Below are 24,123 nucleotides of genomic sequence, written 5' to 3' on the forward strand. Positions count from 1 at the left end.
AAAACAAATGAGAGCAAGAATGTAAAAAATATGGAATCCTTGTACACTGTTGGTGAGACTGTAAAATGGTATAGATGCTATGGAAAAATTAAAGGTAGCAACCCCACTCTGGGGCATACATCTAAAAGAATGGAAAGCTGGATCTAGAAGAGATATTTGCTCATATGCATTGAAGCATTATTCACCATAGTCAAGAGGTGGAAGAGCAACCCAAATGTCCATCCTTTAATGAGTAGACAAAATGTGGAATGTACATACAATGGAGTATTACTCAGCCCTAAAAAGAGAGGAAATTCTTCCACATGGTACAATATGAATGAACCTTGAAGACATGATGTTAAGTGAAAGAAGCAAAACAGCAAAGGCAGATATTGTATGATTCCACTTACATGAGATACCTACAGACATAAAGTAGCATGGGAGTAGGGGGTGGAGGTGGGGAGTAGAATGGGAGTTGCCCTTTAGTGGGTACAGAATTTCAATTAGGGAAGATGAACAAGTTCTGGACGTTGTCGGTGATGTGGTCGTACAACAACGTAAGTAATACAGGTGGGGCAAAGTAGGTTTACAGTTGCACGGAAAATCTACACTAATAAAAGAGAAAAATGGTAATTGGCGTACGACGATACCCTTTTCATTGGCTAATCAGGGCTATATGCAAATTAACTGCCAACTAAGATTGGCAGTTAACTGCCAACAAGATGGCGGTTAATTTGCATATGTAGGCACAATGCAGGGAGGCGAAAGGGAAAGCAGGAAGAAGCCCCCTGCCACTGACAGTGATCGGAAACCCAGGGGGGAGCTAAGAGCTGGGGGGCAGGGCAAAGGCAGCCCTGGGGCCGCCTTTGCCCTGCCCCCCAGCCATGATCAGAGAATCAGGTGCCTTTTCCGCCCTGGCCAGTGATAGCAGGAAGTAGGGGTGGAGCCAGCGATGGGAGCTGGGCATGGTCGAAGCTGGCAGTCCCAGGAGCTAGGGGTCCCTTGCCTGGGCCTAAAGCAGAGCCCACGATCGCAGGGCTGCTGCAGCTGTGGGTCCCCGCTGCCCGGGCAAGGGGCCGATCCTGTGATTGGAGGGTGATGGGGGTCAACGCCTGAGGGCTCCCAGTATGTGAGAGGGGGCAGGCTGGGCTGAGGGACACTCCCCCCCCCACACACACACCCAGTGCACGAATTTCGTGCATCGGGCCCCTAGTACTATAATAACAAATAATAATTTAAGAATAACCTGTGTGTTTCACATCCTCACAACTGTTATCCTATGTTTGCCCTACCCTGTATACTTAATGCTACTCTTGAGAATGTTACTTACATTTTTACCACAATTTGAAAAAAATCATGTAAAGCATCATTCATGTGCACTCAAGACTTTTTACGGGTGGAGCGCCCAGCCTTCCTTTTTGATACCTGTGCTAATAAAATCTACATATGTCTAAAAAGAATTAAAAAATAAACAAATGAGGTGCTTTGGTAAATTAAAGATGGCTACACATTCTTTGCCACTCCGTCAGTAAGAGGTGAAGCCCTTCCTTCTCCCGTGGTTCCAGGCGGGCTGGGTGGCTTCCCTGCCCGGAGATGGGACAGAGCAGGCTCGGGGCTTCCAGGCTGGACCTCGGCCTGTCCTGTGGCGCCCCCCGCTCCCGAGGGCTTCCTCTAACCCGAGCGCTGGGCTGTGACAAACCCACACCGAGGGCGAGGGCGCCTGCAGGCACCTGGATCCACAGCTGCAGCTGAGCTCCTCCACGCTGCCGGCCTGAGCAGCCAGCACGCAACACCCACTCGGCCGGAAGTCGGCTGCGGTCTCCGCGCACCTCTGCCCGCCGCGCAGGGATGAGACTCGGACTGAAACTGCCCATCGGAGCCCAGTCCACCCGCAGAAGCTCGGCAGAACCATAATCCACTGTGTGAAGCCATTAGGTTCTGCAGAGGTTGGTTAAATAGGGACCATAACGATGTCCATGTTCACACAGTGGTTCTCAACCTTCTGGCCCTTTAAATACAGTTCCTCATGTTGTGACCCAACCATAAAATTATTTTCGTTGCTACTTCCTAACTGTAATGTTGCTACTGTTAGGAATCGTAATGTAAATATCTGATATACAGGATGGTCTTAGGCGACCCCTGTGAAAGGGTCGTTCCACCGCCAAAGGGGTCGCGACCCACAGGTTGAGAACCGCTGACTGAGGCTTACAGGTCAAGTGCTTGATTGTGGTCTCTCTGCAGGGAGGGGAGGAACTCTCCCTTGACCCACCTCCGTCCTGCCCTAAATCCTGCGGTGCATGGCCCACTGCAGGCTTCCGGTTCTCAGTCCAAACGGCTGGCTGCAACCGCCGGAGCCCAGGATATGTGCCCAGCGTGGGACTGCAGCCGCGGCGACGCTGTCACGTGACAGGAGTGTGTGTCACGTGACAGGTGGTGTGTGTGTGTGTGTGTGTGTGTGTGTGTGTGTGTGTGTGTGTGTGTGTGTGTGTCCCACGCTGGGAGGCCACTTTCAACATGGCTCCGGCGCACTGACGCCCGTGTCCCACACCCAATATGGACGCCGGTGCGCACCCAGCCCTGGATGACCACATTCCGGAAGTGCCCGAGCGGCGGCGGAAGCGGAAGTACCACGGCGGTGGGGGCCGCGGGAAGCATCGGTCGCAATTTTCCCTCCCTCTCGACCACAATAACAGACGGAGGGCCGGCGTAGGTAGGCGGTGGCCGGGGCCTGCGGGCGGGAGGCGGGCCGCGGAGCCGGGCGCGATCGGCTGGATGGGGGCGGCGGGACGGCGGCTCCCGGGCTCCCGACCTCCTGGCTGTCGGTCTCGGGCCCCTTTCGGGCCTATCGCTCCCGGGAGGGCAGGGGTTGGGCTTGTGGTTCTCGGCCTCCTAGGCCCTGGTTGTGGGGTTTGCCTCCTTGCTTGAACCTGGCCCAAGAACACGCCCTTTCTTGAACAAAACAGGGGTTGTGGGCCTAGACAAGTAGGGGCACCCCATTTCATTCCGGGCATCACGGATTCCAGGATGTTAATGTTTAGTCGGTGGTTCAGCCGGGACTAGAAGGCCTGTAGTCGGCGTACGGAGGGGATGCCCCACGAATGAATACATCTTGGCGTGGCGGCCAGCTCGGGGTCCGCAGCCCCGAGGGCTAGTCTTACTTCGTCCACCGACTCACTGTGTGACTTTGCCCAGGTCCACGAGCCTTTCTGTGGCACAGGTTGCTCATCTGTAAAATGAATGTGTTGGATGCCTCTGTTGGCCCTCCTCGCTCAGGAAATCGGATTCCCAGCTCCCTTTCAAAGAGTCTTTCCTTGAAGACAGACCCGAAAAGCATGTCTTTCCTGCATCCTGCGTAGCCCGGAGGTCACTGATACGAGATGTCTACCGTGTTTCTTTTCAGACTCCAAGCCCGCCAAGGGCACCTGGGCTCTTAGGAAGGGCCCTGTGCTTCCTTCGCCTTGGGGCTCTCTGCCCTGAAGACTGTGTTTTATAAACCAGTACCAGCAGCGCAAAACACACCGGTGTGAAACAGAGGAGACCTTGTTCATGTGTCGTAAAACTCGCTTAACTTAATCGGTTCACTTTGGGCAAATCTCTTCCACGCTATGGACTTGAGATTTCTCATCTGGCAAAGGAAACTCACTGGTTCTTAATCCCCTTTCCCATAATCCCAGCACAACTGAAGAATGAATAATGGGTCCATAAGGCCATGATTTTCTGGGGGGAGGGAAAGGTGGGGTTTGGAGGGTACACATGGAGGCATATAGATTGAAAAATCTGTGCTTGTGATTTTTAACTTCATTTTTGACAGTTACTGGTTTAGGTGATTCGTAAAGCTCTTTCCCTCTCTTTACAATATACAGTGCTGTGAATCATCTGTCCGCTTTAGGTGAAAAATAGAGACTTTCGTGTGTGTTTGTTTAAATTACTGTGTGCCTGGAGTTACACACTTTAGTAAAAAAAAAGATTCTAAGGCATAGAATAGGAGAAAAAGGAAAACTATATTTCGGTAAGGTAAAAGACCTGGATCCTCGATTCATTTAGCAGTGATATTTTCTGACCTTGATGACTTAGGGCAACCCAACTTACCTCTTTGGGCCTCACTTTCTTCATCTGGAAAATGAAGAGTTGGACTGGATGATTCTTGACGCTTTCTTTACTGTAATCCTGGTTTTTTGTTTGTGCTTTGTTTTTTATCTAAGCAGCTTGGGGGATGTGGTGTGGCATTTCTTTATGAAAGAGAGGCTGTCCTCGGTAGGAGACATTCTAAATCTTTACTGTGAGAAATGGGGCCAAATTAAGTGACATGTAAGATTACTTTGACAGGAGTAAGCTGAAGCCCAGAGGAACTAAAGGAAGGCATTAGAAGCCTGAAGGGCAGAGAAGTCTTTGACCAGATAGATTAGAATAATGAGGACACTGGGAAGTTTTAAATGGGAGAAGGCATTTTTTAAAAAAATATATTTTTATTGATTTCAGAGAGGAAGGGAGAGAGAGAGAAACATCAGTGATGAGAGAGAATCATTGATTGGCTGCCTCCTGCACGCACCACACTGGGGATCGAACCTGTGACCCGGGCATGTGCACTTGGCCATAATCGAACCCGTGACCCTTCAGTCTGCAGGCCAACGCTGCATCCACTGAGCCAAACCAGCTAGGGCTGGGAGAAGGTATTTTTTATGAGAATAATGAAAAGTAATTTAAGATATAATAATTGAAATGACTGAGTTGTACAACACTGGTGGTAAAATCTATCTCCACTCTGAGCTTCATGGGGAGAAAGTCTGTCACCCCCTAGCACAGTGATGGCGAACCTTTTGAGCTCGGCATGTCAGCATTTTGAAAAACCCTAACTTAACTCTGGTGCAGTGTCACATATAGAAATTTTTTGATATTTGCAACCATAGTAAAACAAAGACTTATATTTTTGATATTTATTTTATATATTTAAATGCCATTTAACAAAGAAAAATCAACCAAAAAAATGAGTTCGCGTGTCACCTCTGACACGCGTGTCATAGGTTCGCCATCACTGCCCTAGCACTTAGTTGGCAGTAAATAAATAATTGAGTTAAGGGATGGGTCACTTAAGTGATGGATGGATGGATGGATAGATAGTAGCAATCATGAAAAGAAGTTTCTTCAGAGGATTGTTATTAATTAGATATGGGATGAGAAATTAATACAGAATTGTGAACGTTTTGTAAAAGAAGTCCCTTAGTTTTCTGGTTAGTTGTAAGGTGTTTAATCTCTGCCCTATAAAGTGTGTAGTAAGAGACAAACACATGTCCTGGAGGGTCTGGTGTGATCTGAGGAAGGGAGTAATTAGAATAATTTAGGGATGGAAGAAGATGTTGACAAGATGGAACAGGTATAGGAAGGTTTTTAGTTGTAACATTTAGAGAGTACAGGAGTAAATTTATGTAGGTCTTTATAGGTTTCAGCAGTTGTGGGAATTGTGAAAAAATGTGTTAAAACCCCTGTTATGGAAATGGAGGGTTAAAAGGAAAATAACTTGATTTTGTAAGCAAGGAAATGTTGGTGCAAGAAGTGGAAAAAGCCTTGAGGGCTGAGGATTGAAAGACTGGGATAAATTTGGGAGCAATCAAAAGGAATTGAATTAGTAGAGAATAGTGTAGTTTTGCTTGGGATGGGGGGAGCTTTGAACTGGCAGGTTGGGAGAAGAGCATGCATGTCTAAGAGAAATTGTGTTATGGAAGGACCCTAGTTTAAAGAACACTCACAAATAACACTGGCTTACTACTTAGAGTGTACTTGGGCCTCCAAGACAAAAATGGTACTTCCTGTGACTCAGGTCTGCTAAACAGACAGCTACAGAATGACTGTAGGATACCCAGGGCTATTGTAGACTACTGTGTGGGAGCCTAAATTAGATGGAAGGAGAGATGCAGTTCTATCACAGCATCCAGAAGCCCATCTCCAAGCACTGGGGCATATCTCTAGAGTGCAGGGAGGCAGCCAAGGTGCAGGGGACTGACTTGATGATAGGGTATTTAGTGTGGGTTGGGGAGTCTGAATCGCAGCCTGAGCTCTGACACTTAATATATGCCCTTGGGCAAGTGACTTATCCTCTCTGGTACTATTTATCCATCTGAAAATTGAGGATGCCAGTCTCGGGTAGGGACCTCTGGGTGAGCTTTGATGTGTCCCTGAAATTGTATGTATGTGATTCAGCATACATGAGTCTGGGTATGATTTGTTTACTTCTTGGGGAGAAGATGTGCATCTTCATCAGTCTCAGATGTGTTTGTGGCCCAGAAAAAATGAACAACTCTGTGACTAGGTAGTCTCTGAAGGCCCCTTCCACTTTTAACATTCTGGGATTCTATAAAATTGTCAGAATGACATTTCTTTGAGATTTAGACTCTAAGCCCCCAGAACTTGCTAACCCTGGAAATAAGCCCTAGTGCTGCAAACTATAGTCCACATATTTATACTCACGTCTCCTTAACCCTCCCTGACTCCTCTGCAGGCCACCTCCAATGCATCATCTTTATCTACTGCTGATAACTGGAATTTCTCCCCTTCCCTCTTTCCCTTTTAACCTACTGCTGCTTTAGACTTTTCCTACTTCGCTGAGTTTCTCAAGTGGCAAATGGTGATATTTTGGAGATAAGGGTAGGAAGAAACCAAGATATAGAAGGGTAGTCATGGCAATTTTCTCTTCTCACTTGCTTTTATTCCTCATTCCACTGAAATAAGAGTATGTAAGAGAGATGTCTTGCATGGTATTTTCTTCTCATACAGGGATATCAGGCCTCTATTACTCATTGCCTGGGATGAAATGCTTAGCATGGCCTAGCTGTATTTCACGGAAATGAAGATGAATCAACTTTAATTAAAACAATTTTGGTGTCCATTATAGAGTGAGTGGCGGCAAGGGGAGATCAATGAGTCCTTTAAGGGAAGATAAATTAGTCTTTAATGGGGAAGCTTTTATGTCCTGAACATTTCCAGGGGCACCTACTTAGACTGGAGAGGACTGATGGACTTCCTATCTATAGGTCCTGACCTGTTAATCCCCTCTACAAGTCCTTTCCGCACCAAAGGCTTAGAGTAAGGGGGGCAGACACTATTCTACCCACTGCCAGGTAGGTAGCTTACATGACCAAGTCTTTAATTCTAGGCACGATATGGGAAATATACATATAACCTCACCTAAAGTTTTGTTAATCTTGCTAATTTAGGCCCTTTAGTGTAGAGTTAATGCTTACAGTTGGTTTAAGAGATTTTTGTGGGCTTTCTGGAAGACCTAACATCTATATGATGTGCATAATGTTATATCTAGTGAGTAAATGTTTCTCTGAGTTCCAAACTAGTGAACTTATATAAACTCAATGATATTTAAGATGCATTCAATTTGGTTTAAAAAATTCAAATGTAGGTTGTACACTGGGGCTACTAAATCTGACTCACAAAACCACAGAATTGTCAAATATAAAGGGACAATAAAAGGTGGGATTGTAGATGAGGGGGTAAATTATGAATTGGTGTGGATTTGGCTAAGAAGGATTTTTACTTAAAGGATGAAGAGTCAGTATGGTATGAGTGAATAGAATTGAGAAGATTTCTTTAAAAAAAATTTATTGAGTTTTGAGAGAGAGAGAAACCACAGTTTGTTGCTTCACTTATTTATGCATTCATTGGTTGATTCTTTTATGTACTCTGACGCAGAAGCTCCACAACCTGGCTTGTAGGGATGATGCTCTAACCCAGAGGTCGCCAACCTTTCGGACCTCACACACCACCAGTGGTCCAGGGACCACTGCTTGGCGACCGCTGCTCTAACCAACTGAGCTCCCTGGCCAGAGCAGAGTTGTGAAGATTCTTTTAAAGGTGAAACGTTAAAATATGATAGCTAGAGAATTAACTCATGGTTGGATTACTCTGTACTCGTTAATAGTCTTGTTGAGTCATTTACATGCTGCAGGGTAGCTGTGATGTGTCCTTATTGGAGTAACATCTGATTACATTTTTGCAGGGTTATAGGCTTGCTGCTGAGGTCATTGAGTGCCATGGTAGCAAATAGGAACATGAAACGGTTCTTAGCAGCCTTGAAGCTGCTGGATGCATATGAGTAATGGAAGGACTGATGGATATTCATACATCAGACATTTGAAGGTTTATTATGAGCTAAGGACTTGTTATCACCTAGAGGCAGGAGGTTGAGTTTCTTTTCCTGGCAGAGAGATGATGAATAAAATATTACGCAAGTTGCTATGGTAGAAGCTCCCAGGGAGAAGTTTTCACAGAGGACTTAACATTTAAACTAGATTCTGAAGGCAGATTAAAGAAAACACAAAAATTAGTGGTTTCTTAGGCCAAAAAATAAGGAAGGGAAGGACTTCCTAGTCGGGAGTCAATAGGTTATTAGGGATGAAAGATCAATGATGGTTTAAGGGAACTGAGGGTGTTGGTGTGGCTGGAGTGAGTGTCCTGAGGAGCAAGTGGTAGGACTGAAAAGTGAGATAGGAAAGGTGGCTTGAGACCACATTGGAAAGATTTTATCCTAGAAACTAGGATTTCTTGCAGGCTGATTCAGTCATTCTGTGTTTTTTAAGAGCTACACATGACCAATCTAAAATTTTCAAACAATGGAGAAGAATATGAAAAGTAAAAGTCCCTTTTCTACTTTCCTAAATCTCTGTTCTTACTCCCCCAGAGGTAACCACTGTTAATATTTTATCATGCATCCTGCCAAAAATGTCCCATGCCAACACAAACATATTTGTCCTTTTTCTTTTATGCAAATACAACATCTTGCTCTTTTCACTTCGGAGGCAATCAGGAATGTTGTCCAATGATAACTAGCTTCAGTGTAGAGTATGGTATGGTAAGCATTTATTCAGCAAATTATATATTACTAGGGGCCCGGTGCACGAAATTCGTGCACTGGGTGTGTGTGGGGGGGGTGGGGGGGAGTGTCCCTCAGCCCAGCCTGCCCCCTCTCACATACTGGGAGCCCTCAGGCGTTGACCCCCATCACCCTCCAATCGCAGGATCGGCCCCTTGCCCAGGCCTGACGCCTCTGGCCTAGGTGTCTGGCCCGGGCAGCAGGGACCCGCAGCGGCAGCGGCCCCGCGATCGTGGGCTCCGCTTTAGGCCCAGGCAAGGGACCCCTAGCTCCTGGGACTGCCAGCTTCGACCATGCCCAGCTCCCATCGCTGGCTCCACCCCTACTTCCTGCTATCACTGGCCAGGGCGGCAAAGGCGCCTGATTCTCCGATTATGGCTGGGGGGCAGGGCAAAGGCGGCCCCAGGGCTGCCTTTGCCCTGCCCCCCAGCTCTTAGCTCCCCCCTGGGTTTCCGATCACTGTCAGTGGCAGGGGGCTTCTTCCTGCTTTCCCTTTCGCCTCCCTGCATTGTGCCTACATATGCAAATTAACCGCCATCTTGTTGGCAGTTAACTGCCAATCTTAGTTGGCAGTTAATTTGCATATAGCCCTGATTAGCCAATGAAAAGGGTATCGTCGTACACCTATTACCATTTTTCTCTTTTATTAGTATAGACTAGGGGCCCGGTGCACGAAATTCGTGCACTGGGTGTGTGTGTGTGGGGGGGGGGGAGTGTCCCTCAGCCCAGCCTGCCCCCTCTCACATACTGGGAGCCCTCAGCGCGTTGACCCCCATCACCCTCCAATCACAGGCTCTGCCCCTTGCCCAGGCCTGAGGCCTCTGGCCTAGGCGTCCAGCCCGGGCAACGGGGACCCGCAGCTGCAGCGGCCCCACGATCGTGGGCTTCGCTTTAGGCCCAGGCAAGGGACCCCTAGCTCTTGGGACTGCCAGCTTCGACCGTGCCCAGCTCCCATCGCTGGCTCCACCCCTACTTCCTGCTATCACTGGCCAGGGCGGAAAAGGCGCCTGATTCTCCGATTATGGCTGGGGGGCAGGGCAAAGGCGGCCCCAGGGCTGCCTTTGCCCTGCCCCCCAGCTCTTAGCTCCCCCATGGGTTTCCGATCACTGTCAGTGGCAGGGGGCTTCTTCCTGCTTTCCCTTTCGCCTCCCTGCATTGTGCCTACATATGCAAATTAACCGCCATCTTGTTGGCAGTTAACTGCCAATCTTAGTTGGCAGTTAATTTGCATATAGCCCTGAGTAGCCAATGAAAAGGGTATCGTCGTACGCCAATTACCATTTTTCTCTTTTATTAGTGTAGATAGGCCTACTGTGTGGCAGGCTTTATTCCAGGCCCTGCATTATAGTGGTGGATATCATTTAGGAAGCCATTGCTATAGCCCAGGTGAGGGCTGATAGAGGCCTGAAAGCCAGTGGGATTGGATACAAGAGCAATATTATGGTACAGTTGATGAGAGTAGCAATCAAGTGGCTGGGAACTGAAAGCTCTTGCCTTATATTTGAAGAAATTGATGCTTGGTGAAATTGAGTAAGTTAGCTAAGAAGCAATAGAATACAAATTAGAATCCAAGACTCCTGGTTCCTTGGATTTTTGCTCATTCTAAATAATTGTTGTATATTCTGTACTATTCTTCAGAAAACTATGTTCTGTGCCTTATGTGTAATAGTTTTATTAATTTGGATGTGATCTGTACCATTGTAATTATCTTTGTATTTTATTTTATTTTATTTATTTATTTATTTTTAAATATATTTTATTGATTTTTACAGAGAGGAAGGGAGAGGGATAGAGAGTTAGAAACATCGATGAGAGAGAAACATCGATCAGCCGCCTCCTGCACATCCCCCACTGGGGATGTGCCCGCAACCCAGGTACATGCCCCTGAACGGAATCGAACCTGGGACCTTTCAGTCCACAGGCCGATGCTCTATCCACTGAGCCAAACCGGCTTCGGCTATCTTTGTATTTTAAAGTAAATGTTGTTTTACTAGTATCTAGGTTTTATAGGGATAATTTCTGCATCTGATTTGCTACTTTAATCTCCTTTGTTCTCTGCTTGCTTTCAGGTACTTTGAATTCAAATAACCAAGAGGGGAGATTTGCTCTTCTATATTGGAGATAACGCAGCAGCGATGGGTCCACGAAAGAAAAGTGTTAAAAGATGTCTCATGAATAACGAGATCCCTGAGGAAACAGCATCAGAGGAAACAAAAGATTATATGAATCAGCTTTCACATGAAGTGCTTTGCCATATTTTTAGGTAAGATTATTTCTTTTGTTGCAGAAAGTTCTATTGGACAGATATTTTCTAGACTCTTTTAACCTTCCAGGCTTCTTGGAATTCTTTTTGACTAAAAGACTTGTTGACTTTTGTTATTATATCACTGTGTAGGAAAGGCAGCATTTCTGACTTTTTTTTTTACTACAACCCACATTGAGAAACACATTTTTGCTCAGTATGCAGATATATGTAAGTGGTTGAGTCAAAAGTTTTGTGAAATAATACCTATCATTACCATATGCAGTGCACACATGAAAGTTATTTTGTGATGAACTTTTTTCAGAATCTTTTTTTGAATTATATTTTATCCAAATTGCATTATAACAGTAGTTAAAGAAACCAAACCAAACAAACAAAAAACTCACAACATCAACAAAAATAACCTGTCTTTCTAGTTTCCCCTGCTCTCTTACTTCAGTCATGATCCATTCAATAAATAAATCCTAATATGCTTTGTTTCTGGAATTGGAGACCTGAGTTTGAATCCTGAGTCTCTCATTTACTAGCTGTGGACCAATGAGTAAGGATTCAATGAGATAATGCTTTTAAAGCACCTCACACACTGCATGGCTTAAATGCTTCATACTGCTACATGGTCTTCACAATTATCGTTTTAGTCACTGTGTTCTATTCCTATGACATAATTACCTTACCCCTTATGTTCTGACATCTGGATTGTTTACAGTTTTTCTCTTACACAATTCTAGTGAACTTTTCTAACCATCTGAATTTTCAATTATTTTAGATTATTTTCTAGAGTAAATTTTCATATGAAGTTCTTGGAGATGATTTGAATTTTTAAAAATTACTAAATATTTGTAAATTTAGATGTTTTTAAGAAGTAGAGTTACTTTAGGGAACCATGGATACTTTATTTTTATTTTCTAATATAAATTTGTATTAGTCTTTATCATCTTCAGTTTGTTACTTTGTGACATAGTGCAGTTTTTGTTAGTTTAGTTCTGGGAATAGGGGCCCAATTAAAATAACCAATTTTTTTTTTTAAATATATTTTATTGATTTTTTTACAGAGTGGAAGGGAGAGAGATAGAGAGTTAGAAACATCGATGAGAGAGAAACATCGATCAGCTGCCTCCTGCACATCTCCTACCGGGGATGTGCCCGCAACCCAGGTACATGCCCTTGACCGGAATCGAACCCAGGACCCTACAGTCCGCAGGCCGACGCTCTATCCACTGAGCCAAACCGGTTTCGGCCAATTTTTTTTTAATATAATGAAAAACTGCTAAAGTTCATCTTACAGAAAAATGTCTACTAGAATAGCCAAAATTTTTTGAAAAAAGAGTGTAACCTTATCAGATATTCAAATACATTTAAAAATATACAATAATTAAAGATTTGGAATTGGAGAAGATATCCTGGCAGTAGGGTAAAATAGATAGAACTCCATATGTAGGCTCCATATGTAGATTCAAATATATGTGGGGAATCTTGTTTATAATAAGCTTGGTATTCATCACTGAGGAAAAGCAATGTGGGTTATTATTCATTGATGATGTCACAACCTGAAAGCCATTTGGAGAAAATAATAAAAGCATGTTCTTATCTCATAGCTGACAACTAAATTCTAAGTGCATCAATGAAATAAACAATAAAGCTATTAAAATTCCAGAAGAAATCATAGATAAAGTTGTTTCCAGGCATGTGTGTTAGACGTTTGTGAATGATGGAAGGACATACTATGATCAAAATTGGATCGTATTTTAAGTTGAGAGTGGATCAAATAACATTATACAGTTCAAACAGAATACTAAAATGGAAGGGTTGGAGTCAAGCACAAGGATGTTATTCTGGTTCTAATGCAAAAAACATGCAGCACATTGGCAGAATGTAAAGAACTGTGAACTAAGCTGAATACTTAAATTGGGTATGAGCTGTTTATTCTAAAAAAAGACTTATTTTTAAGCTTCTGACGTTTTTATCTGAGGACCAGTGTTTTAGTTTTTGATAATTACTTAGCATGTTTTCATGAAATAAGTAAAACTATGTCTTCCTTAAAAGAAACCTAATCTTTGTTGTGTGTGCCATGTTAAACACATCTTTTCTAAAATGTATTTGATCTGCCTTTTGAACTCCAGCCCATTGACTATGTATCTGTGAAGAAAAAATAACATTTCTTTTTCTGAGGGCAAATGTGATGTAAGATAAACTTCGTGTGATTACTGATCTATTTGTATTTAAAGGGAGTATAATATTAACTGAGGCAAATACTTTGCATAACAATGATTTTGGGGAAAATGTTTTAGTGGCAAAACTAAACTCAATATTTTTCATTGTTTGTAAAATGTGTAGTTATATAGTTTCTGAAAATTTTCCGTACCTTTAAGTTATGGAGGTTGTAAATTAAGTTAGCAGTAATACTTTTTATTTTTTTTGTAGAGAAAATGATTTGATTTGATTCTCTTTATTTAAATAGTTTTAAAGGGGAAGGGAGAGGAGCCAGAGGTAGGAAAAAAATGGAGTAGAGAAATATTCATCAGGCATACTTGGACTTTTCTTTTAGAATTAGCTTAATTTTTAGGATTTAGACTCAGACCAGCTGTGTTGACATCTTCTCTGCCTCCCTCTTACCTGGCTGTTGGCTTTTTGCAGGTTTTTTCTGAGCCAATTCACCACTTGCAAAGTGGAATAATTATAGCACCTACTTTATCAGTGAGGATTCTAGCAGGAAACAAGATACACTCAGCTGGAATTTGAAGATAATTTAGTGAAGGGACTATTTTGAGAGTGTGGGTAGGGGTAGGGTTAAAGGAATCAATGAGGGATGTTGAAGAATTCAGGTAGGGGACTAGCAATGCAGAAAGCCTTTACCTGGACTTGACATCGGCCAAAGTCAACTGATAGAGAGGTAGGGAACACAGCAGAGCAGAGAAGGAAAGAAAAGATGGGGGAGGGCTGTGTGGCAAACATTGAACAGCCTACCTTGCAAAGTTGTGAAACAATGATTTCCGTCTGTGACATGATACCATCTCCATAAAGGGTAGCTTGTATGTTTTTTAAAAAATGAATCTAAGTGTGCATGGAAGGGTGTTGAAAAAGAATATTTTCTGATCTTTCAAAACATATGTTGGTATTACTGGAAACAGCAAAATAAAGGTTAATTGAACAGTTTCAAGAAGGAAAATATAACGAGGTTGGAAAAGAGGAAATTGCAATTCAGATAAAGTGTTCTCACTTAATGTTTATGAAATACTTTTATCAAAATGTGTGATCTAAAAGGTAGAAGATCTAGGGAAAATTATATACTATAAACTTACTGTACATATCTGAGAAAATAAAGTTTCTTGGGGTGTTGAGGGAGCAGAGAGGAATTTTTTAGACACTACAGAAAATGGATCTAGAAAAGCTATAAAATAATATTGGGCATGTTCAAAATGATTAGTGCTCTCATCTTCCTTGCATTCTCTTAACACCATGTTTTGAAATGCATTGAGGGTTTTTTCTTTCTACTTTTTTTTTTTGAGATTCTTTTGTCCTTAAAAACTTAAAAGAAGAAAGGCAGGTTCTATTAAATACCCTATGGAGGAAGCTCAATACTTTTTATTTGGATACTTGAGTATTTGCTGACTTACCTGTTTTTAGTAAAAAGCCATATATGCCTATTAATCTTAAAACCCTATGAATATTCCTAAGGTCTTATTTCATTTGAGGGGTAGGTGAATGGAAGAAGGAAAAAATCACCCATCAGGGAGAGGAAGTCCTTATACACTTGATAAATATGAGTTTCTTTCTCTCACAAAGGTACCTCCCTCTGCAGGATATCATGTGTATGGAATGTCTTTCCCGGAAGCTAAAGGAAGCAGTGACCCTGTACCTGAGAGTTGTGAGGGTTGTGGATCTCTGTGCTGGGCGCTGGTGGGAATACATGCCAAGTGGTAAGTGGATTTAACCTGAAAACTAGCATTAATTATGTTTCCATCAAAGGTAACTTGTCATCAAATCTTGTTGTCTTGAGATAGGCAATTGGAATCATCTTATAAGTAGGGAGGCAGGGTTTTAGCTAAATTATTAAGGTTAGGTTAGTTTGATAAAATACATTTTTGCCTGGCCCTGACTGGTTTGGCTCAATGGACAGAGCCTCGGCCTGTGGACTGAGGGGTCCTGGGTTCAATTCCAGTCAAGGGCACATGCCTGGGTTGCAGGCCCGATCCCTAGTAGGCAGCTGATCAATGATTCTCTCTCATCATTTCATCATTGATGTTTTTTTTTCTCTCTCTCTTTTTTCTCTCTCTCTCCCCCTCTCCCTTCCTCTCTGAAATCAATAAAAATCTATTTAAAAAGAATACATTTTGCCTGATGCTTTCCTGTTCTAATGGTCTGTTGTTTTCATTTCCTATTTTTTAAAGGAACTATATCAGCCTAATCCACAAATACATGATTAGAAAATACTTACTGAGCCCTTTATTACCTAAATATATGCCTATCTCATTAGATAAAGTGTCCTTTATTTTACAATGCAGTTTTTCATGTTTTCCTATACTCCTTCATGGTGCCCTGTGGTTAAACAAATATTTACAAATATTTGTAAAGCTGCTCTAGTAGGCCACAGAGGTTGCACTTCTGGAACTTGAATTTCTTTAGCACTTTTAAAAGGCCTATGCTAGGTCTTGGATATTTTCAAATAAGGCGTTGGCCTTGCAGGTAAAGAACTCAAAGTTAGTAGCCTAACCACAACAAACGGACCTCAGGTAAAGAGACCCTGAGAAAAGAAAGTTGAGCCTGGCCAGTGTGGCTCAGTGGTTGACCATGGACCTTTGAACCAGAAGGTCATTCCTGGTCGGGGCACATACCCAGTTGTGGGCTTGATCCCCAGTGTGGGGCATGCAGGAGGCAGTCAATCAATGATTCTTATCATTGGTGTCTCTATCTCTCTCTCTCTCCCCCTTCCTCTTTGAAATCAATAAAAATATATTTAAAAAAAAAAAAGTTGATGACTTTATTTAAGCAGAACATATCTGAAAGGGAAGAATTAAAATTAAGGGCCAATCAGGATTTTTTCCCCCCCAGTTAACATCAATCCATTAATTAGTGCCCTTTGGTTGCTGTGTTTAGCAGTTTAAAATTTTTAACCACCTTTCATCAAAGTATCCAGATCCTGATATTTTGAAAATGTGACGGGGCTGGGTATAGGGGAGCCTTTAAGGGTATGTGAAGAGCTGAGAAGATAATTGTCTTATTCTGTTCTATTATGTGGCATGGGACAGATTACCTCTGGATCACTGGAATATTATACAGCTTGGGCAACCATATCCTTTCCAGAGGGTCTTCAGTCACCTGGTAACTCTTACGGGTTGGCCAGAGTTAGTTAACAATAGTATATACCTTTTTGCTAAGCAAAGACCTGAGGCTAGAACAGTTGTCTTTAAATACTTGAAAGAAACCATCCTAAAGGGAAAGCATTCATCTTACATGAAGAGTGATCATTTGTAACAGGAAAGAAATTAGGGCAATGTGAAAATGACTGCCATTCCTTATATTAGATTTACTTTAATGGAGGTTAGGCCAGCAGGAATTCTGGAGATGAGATCAATGCACTATATAAAAAGCAGCATAGAAGAACTCCCATTTTAAACAGTTTAGAAGAATTTGTATGTACATTGCTGGCTTCTTTCAGACTGGGATAAAACCTGTGAACACGAGGCTTCCATCCCTGCAAAAAATATAAAAAGAGAGTCAAAGCAGCAAACAGTCTCTAGTCTAGAATAAGATCTCACTAATTCTTGTTAATGCCACCCTGGCCTGTCTCTGAGTTTGAGCCCTGATTCTCTCTATAATAATGCTAACTAAGGTTTTTATATAGTACTCATGGTTTACATATGCAAGCTCTTTGAATTCTCACACCATCTCTAAAGAAGGTGGAACTTTACTCACATTTTAGTGAGAGGCAGCATGTACTGTACCATTAAAGAGAATGGACATTGCCAGTGGTCAGATTTAGTTTTGAATTTGGGCTCTGCCACATGGTAGCTTTTAAATTCAAGCTAATTTTTTACATTTGTAAATGGGGTGATAACCTTTTTCATTGGGTTGTGAGAATAGATGAGAAAACATGTAAACTGGTTAGCACATTGAATGTCAATAAAGGTTACTATCTATAATAATAAAAGCATAATATGCTAATTAGGCTGGATGTCCTTCTGGACGAAGCTGGGGCTGCTAGGGAAGCCTGGGTCCCGGGTGCCGGAGGGAAGCCGGTGCCAGCAGCCAGAGGAAGGAAGGCCTACTCTTGCATGAATTTTGTGCATCAGGCCTCTAGTACGGGATAATAATGTGAATTGTTATAATTAGAAAGACCAAGACATTTCTGAGATCCTTTCTTACTCTAGTTTTGTGATGCTAAAGTTACCATATCTTTCGAACTAGCCCTGTACAAATAGCACAACTTTTGAAAACTTTAGTATGTAAGACGTAGTGATTTGGGGCTTCATTTTTTTAAATAATATGTTTTTTTATTGATTTCAGAGAGGAAGGGAGAGGGAAAGAGAGAAACATCAATGATGAGAGAGAGTCATTGATTGGCTGCCTCCTGCTCGCCCCCTACTGGGGATTGAACCTGCAACCGGGCATGTGCCCTTGACTGGAATCGAACCTACGACCCTTCAATCTGCAGGCTGACGCTCTATCCATTGAGCAAAATTGGCCAGGGCCATTTTTATTCTTGAGAGTTACTATTTTTATCATTAGTGAGCAGACAGTTGGCTCTCTGACAGCCTACATTAAAAATAAAAGCCCCAGGTTGTCAAATAAAAAAAATGACAACAAGCAGCACAATAGCTGTCTGGTGTGAATGCCCTGTCTTGAACCATAATAGAGTTGCATTTTTTTAAAATATATTTTTCTTGATTTCAGAGAGGAAGGGGGAGAGAGAGAGAGATAAAAACATCAATGATGAGAGAGAATCATTGATTGGCTGCCTCATACATGCCCCCTACTGGGGATCAAGCCCACAACCTGGGTATGTGCCCTGACCAGGAATCGAACCCCATGACCTTCTGGTTCATAGGTCAGTGCTCAACCACTGAGCCACACCAGCCAGGCAAGAGTTGCATCTTACTGGTCATGTCACATAGTAAAGTTGCATCTGATTGGTTATTTCTTGGTAGCAAAAATCCTTATGTACATTATAGGCACCTGATCTTTTTAAAATTTTTTGTCTTTATCGTTGATAGTGTTACATATTATAGATGACCTCCCTTTGCTCCTCCATTGCCCCCCTCCACCAGGTATCCAGTTCCCCTGCCCTTGCCCCAGGCCTTCACCACCCTATTACATATAAGTTCTTTGGTTAATCTCTTTCTGCCACCCCTCACCCCTTCCATCTGAGATTTCTTAGTTTGTTCCATGTTTCCATGCTTCTGTTTCTATTTTATTTATCAGTTTATTTTCTTCATTACGGTGTATAAAAATGCCATCGATTTCTGGATGTTGATTTTGTAGCCTGTTCCATTGCCGAATTCACTTGTTAAATCCAGTAGTTTTTTGGTGGAGTCTTTAGGGTTTTCTGTATACAATAGTATGTTATCTGCAAAACGGATAGGTAATTAGGCCCTGGCTGGATGGCTCGGTTGGAACATCTTTCTGATACACCAAGTTTATAGGTTCAATCCCTGATCAGGGCACACATAAGAATCATCCAATGAATGCATAAATAAGTGGAATAACAAATTGATTTCTCTCCCCCCCCCCCCCCAAATTCAATAAAAAAATTTTAAGGGTAGGTGATTACTATTATAATTATTATTATTTTTGTAAGTCAATCAAATCATACCTTTTTTTTGGTCAGATCTGCAAAAAAATATTTTCTTTTGGTGTGCCGCAGAGTTTTAGGCATTACTTTTTATGTGTCATGAAATGAGAAAGGTTGAAAATTGCTGGTGTAAAATGTCTAGGGAGTGCCCCAGCCAGTGTGGGTCAGTTGGTTGGGCATCATCCCTTGCACCTGTCAGTTTGATTTGGTTTGATTTGGGATCAGGGCGATTCTAGGTCATGACACATGCCCAGGTTGTGTACTGGATCCCAGTAGGGAGCATTGCAGGAGGCAGGCCATCGATGTTTCGCTCTCACATTGGTGTTCTCTCTCTCTCTCTCCATTTCTCTCTCTAAAAATCAATAATAAAAATAAAATCTTTATTAAAAGTAAATAAAATGTCTAAGGAGTGATAGATAAACACTGGACAGAGTAGTTTTAGGACTAAAAGAACCTAGGTTGGGATGGGATTTAGGTGAGAACCGAGCTTTCTGAAGATGACGATCTTTCTTACCTTACTCATTTTTTTGGTTGCAGGGTCTGTGGACCCCTTGAGGTTTTATGTACCAGAGAGTACTTTTTGGGGAGGAGGAAAGTGCCTAGTAAATGCTGACAGACAGAAAAATGAACTAGGCTCTAAATATCTTTGAACTTCTCAGGCTTCACAGATTCCAGTTTTCTGACACTATTGAAGAAGATGCCAGACGTCGAACAGCTCTATGGCCTTCACCCTAGATACCTTGAGAGGCGGAGGGTGCGTGGCCATGAAGCTTTTAGCATTCCAGGTGTTCTGGAAGCTTTGCAGGCATGCCCAAACTTAGTGGTGAGTGCCTCTAGTTGAACATTTAACATCAACTAATTGATGAAATAAATAAAAATAATGATAACGCATGTTCACTCACATGTAAATTTCATCCATAGCAAACTTTTTAAGTTCCATTGCATGCTTAACATCTTATGATACAGAAATAGAAGCTTTGGGTGCTAAATTAAAAGCCTTTCTTTTGCTTGCTTTGGCATTATTTTCTAGGGTGTGGAGACTTCTCATTTGGAATTGGTAGAATCCATTTGGACGTATATGCCTCATGTTCATATTTTGGGGAAGTTTCGGAATCGTAATGGAGCATTTCCAATTCCTCCTGAAAATAAACTGAAAATTCCTATAGGAGCAAAAATTCAAACTTTGCATTTAGTTGGTGAGTACATGTTTCTAGGGTCACTTGTGACTCCTTGAAATGCCACATTAGTTGAATATTCATTGAAAGGAAATAGGCAGAATTTTAGAAATGTCTTTGTTGATTGATGGTAGCAAAGATATGCTTATGAGATTTGTATAAAAATTTCCCACTAAAAAGCCTGGGATGGGGGACGAGAGAAATACTGCTTCACAACCACTCTATTTCCTTTTTGAAGATAGTTTGAGTAGTTTTGAAAGTTGTTGGTTTTTTTGTTTGTTTGTTTGTTTGTTTCAATGAACCAGAATCCTGCCATTGTTATCTAACATCTACCTCTTGATTCTAGCTCAACCCTCTAGAGCAGAGTCCTCCAGTGTAACTTACTGTGATGATGGAAATGTCCTATACTTGTACTATCCCATATGGTACCCACTGTGGCTAGTGAAACAGGAACTGATTGTTTTTTTATGGTAATTTATCAAATAGCCACATGTAGCTATTTTTATATAATAAAAATCTTCATTGTAGCTCTTAGGTTACTCGTATCTTCTCCAAGCAGAAAGTGCCCCTGTATTCTTCAACCCAGAGTCATTGGAAAACTCTACCACTTCTCTGTTTCCCTGAGAAATGGGGAAGAAATGGTCTTTTCCAGAGTCATCTTATTTGTAATGATCACAGTGTGTAGTCTCTGTCTAAATATTCCCTGGTACTATATCCCAATAATTTCAACCTAAGTAAATGAATTGGTAGAATCCATTTGGATGTATTTTCTCTAATTTGTTGTCTTTGGCTTAGATTGCTGAAGGGAATTTTTATTACTCCTGTTACTATAGTCTGACATTTAAAATTCATTTATTAAATATTTTACCTAAAATATACATATTGAGTATCTGCTGTATTCTAGGTATTTTGGGATGGTCCTGAACTAGAAATTTCTGAAATTGAGTCAGGTGGGGAAGGGAGAGCAGCAGGGATGATAGGAGTAAGTCTTAAATAAGACTTATGTGCACAATTATGGAGGAGGAGCAAAGCTCTCCAGCATCCCTTCATTGACAAGATCAAGGAGTGGTACTGTTTAAGGACTTGGATATCTAGTTTGAAATTGGGTTTTTAGATAGCATTATAATATCTGAAGTTCAAATATAGGCCCTGCACATAGACTGTATTTTTATATCTTTATGTTTTCTATGATTCCTGTCACAGTTCATTGCAAAAAAAATATGTACTTGGTAAGTTGAAATGCATTAAATAACTTGATTAATTCAATAGCTTAACACTGTAATGGTGATACAAATGTGGGTAGTAAATTAATGAACGTGCTGGGGAAGACAGGTAATAGTCTTTGTGTATGGAATGGATTTGGGGCCAAATGTAGATTGGGCATATGATGTCTCACCTGCATCGTGTCACCCTTGGTACCTTGGGTTCCCTAATCAGAACTACCATCATCGTGGTAGATATATTTGTGAATTTTGCATCTTGAGTCTCAATCTGTACTTTACTTCCTCTGTTTTTTTTTTCTTTGGTCTCATCCTCAATTTTACTTCCCATCTGTTGCCATCCAATGTGTATGCATCATTCAAAGTTAAGTTAACCATGCTTATTTGGGAGTACCAAGTTAAGAAGTTATCAATACAGTAGAATTTAGCTTTTAAAGAACCAGTCATTCAAATACTCTAATATTGCTTTCTCTAGTTACCATTGCTAGCAGGGCTTCTACTGACTCAAATTTAAAAGTTGCATTAAGCTGGTTTAGCCAGCTGCTGCTTATGAAATACCGTAACCCTGGACCCTTGGGTATCTCTCAGAACCTGTGTCACTTCCTTGGCTATTCTGTAGCCTGCAGTGTTTAGACCAGGGGTGGGCAAACTTTTTGACTCGAGGGCCACAATGGGTTCTTAAACTGGACCGGAGGGCCGGAACAAAAGCATGGATGGAGTGTTTGTGTGAACTAATATAAATTCAAAGTAAACATCACTACATAAAAGGGTGCGGTCTTTTTTGTTTTAGTTTTATTCATTTCAAACGGGCCGGATCTGGCCCGCGGGCCGTAGTTTGCCCACGGCTGGTTTAGACTCTCGAGCAAGTTCCTGGAGCTGCTTCCTTCCATTTAGAATGTACAAGTTACCTGTCTTCTTTCTTCTTCCATATTTCCTGACTTTTCCTCCCACCATAAATCCCCACCCCTTTCTTCCAGACATGGTCCTCTGTGATTTCTAGCTTTAAGCCACTCATGGATCAGAAGGGCAAAGTAACTTTATCAATTTGAAACCCTATATAATAAAAGCCTAATATGCTAAATGTCCAACTGGTTGTTCGACTGGTTGCTATGATGCGCACTGACCACCAGGGGGGCAGACACTCTGACTGTTTGGTTAGCTTGCTGCTGGGGTCCGGCTGAACTGGACTGAGCTAGACGATTGGGACTGACAGGCCGGACATGCCCTGGAGCCCTCCTGCGGGCCTTCCCTGGCCCCAATTGTACACCGCTGGGGTCCCTCCCTCGGCCTGGCCTGCTCCCTCTCGCAATCCAGGACCCCCCCATGGCATGTCCACAGGACAGGCCAAGGGACCCCCACTGGTGCACGAATCCGTGTACCAGGCCTCTAGTATTAAAATAAATGACTGACAGATCTCTCACTTTCTTAGCATCATGCTGACTGGCTCCTACCACACATCTACAGATCCTTAAGATTCATACATTTGTAAGAAGAGCTTTAATCTCTGTGTCTGATATCAGTCAGAAACCAGGATTTTAAAAGCCAGCTAGCCTGCATTTGTGCTAAGAAATTTAGTTTTCCCACTGGCAGGATAGTGGACACTCGTAGTGAAATAGTAATTTTGTATATTGTTTCTGTATCTTCTTACTTTTGCTATCAATAACCTACATTTATATTATATCCACTGGGCAAATGTATCCTGGAAGGGTTGTGGTGTTATGAGAAAGACTTATGTGTATAACATATAAAATCCTATCTTCCCATGTGCTTTTACTCAAGAAATAACAAAGTACCTTGTCTATTTATGGTTTGTTTAAATTGTTCTTTACAAGACTGTTTTAAGTGAGCCAAAGTTGATAGATTTTAATGGGATAATTTGTTCTGAATAAAATATCCATGAAGTATATGTTATCAACTTGAAAATAGACTCGAACTTAGACACAGAATACAGAGTTTCTTGGTGATTTTCTTATTTGTTCTTTTTTTACATATATGTTTTAGGGGTGAATGTTCCTGAAATTCCTTGTATCCCAATGTTAAGGCACCTTTATATGAAGTGGGTAAGACTCACTAAGCCACAGCCATTCAAAGACTTTCTTTGCATCAGCTTGCGAACTTTCGTCATGAGGAACTGTGCAGGTAATGGGACATAGTCATGGTGGAGTTACTAGTACACATATGCTATTCTAAAAATAACCTAAAGCAAACTCCATAGCTACATTCATAAACAAAATTATATTTTGCTACTACTATAGTATGTGTTTTGTAACTTACCTTGTGAAGATAAATACACTTTTTGTTTGAAGACAGTAGATACATGATTTGTGTCAGACCCTTAGCAAAAAAAGATGTCACTATGTCTCTAAGTATTTCTTATAGGCACTTTCACACTTTTTTATAGGATTGTTCTAATAGATATCTGTTTGCTTTCTTTGTCTTTGGTCACTTTTTTTGGATTGTTTTAATAGATTTCTGTTTGCTTTCTTTGTCTTTGGTCACCTAATCATTCTGCATGTAAATAGTTGATCTAATGTACTTTAAAGCATAAAACACTGCTTTTATGATACTGCTTTTCAGTTCAGAAACCTTCAGTGTCTCTGTATCCCGAGCGTGTCAAGTGCAAACTATTGTGCTTTAAATTTTAAAATAACCAGGGCCCTTCTTGATATCCTTGATTTTTGATTCCATCCCAAGATACACATTCTTTCATAGTCAGGTCTGCCTACATACTGTCTACAACAATACCACCGTTCACCTCAGTGTCTTTCCTTATGCTGTATGTCCTGAGTTACAAACTTCCTTCCTCCTCTTTACTTGTATAA

General features: G+C 41.8%; 1 protein-coding gene across 7 annotated transcripts in view; it reads left to right on the forward strand.

Moving 5' to 3' along the window:
• The first annotated feature begins 2,540 nt into the window (after nt 1-2,540).
• Nucleotides 2,541-24,123, forward strand: part of FBXO38 (F-box protein 38) — a 57,080-nt gene continuing 35,497 nt past the window's right edge. For 4 of the 7 annotated variants that reach the window (XM_059698808.1, XM_059698810.1, XM_059698812.1 and 1 more), the window contains exons 1-6: nt 2,542-2,689; nt 10,924-11,117; nt 14,901-15,034; nt 19,566-19,729; nt 19,937-20,102; nt 23,303-23,440. In XM_059698808.1, the coding sequence (XP_059554791.1) occupies nt 10,990-11,117; nt 14,901-15,034; nt 19,566-19,729; nt 19,937-20,102; nt 23,303-23,440 (730 nt within the window). In that variant the 5' untranslated portion in view covers nt 2,542-2,689; nt 10,924-10,989. Of the gene's footprint in view, nt 2,690-8,812; nt 8,834-10,923; nt 11,118-14,900; nt 15,035-19,565; nt 19,730-19,936; nt 20,103-23,302; nt 23,441-24,123 lie in introns of those variants that run through there. The other 3 variants (XM_059698813.1, XM_059698809.1, XM_059698811.1) reach the window with 3 other exon arrangements.

This window comes from Myotis daubentonii, chromosome 5 (genome assembly GCF_963259705.1).
Source record: "Myotis daubentonii chromosome 5, mMyoDau2.1, whole genome shotgun sequence".
NCBI lineage: Eukaryota > Metazoa > Chordata > Mammalia > Chiroptera > Vespertilionidae > Myotis > Myotis daubentonii.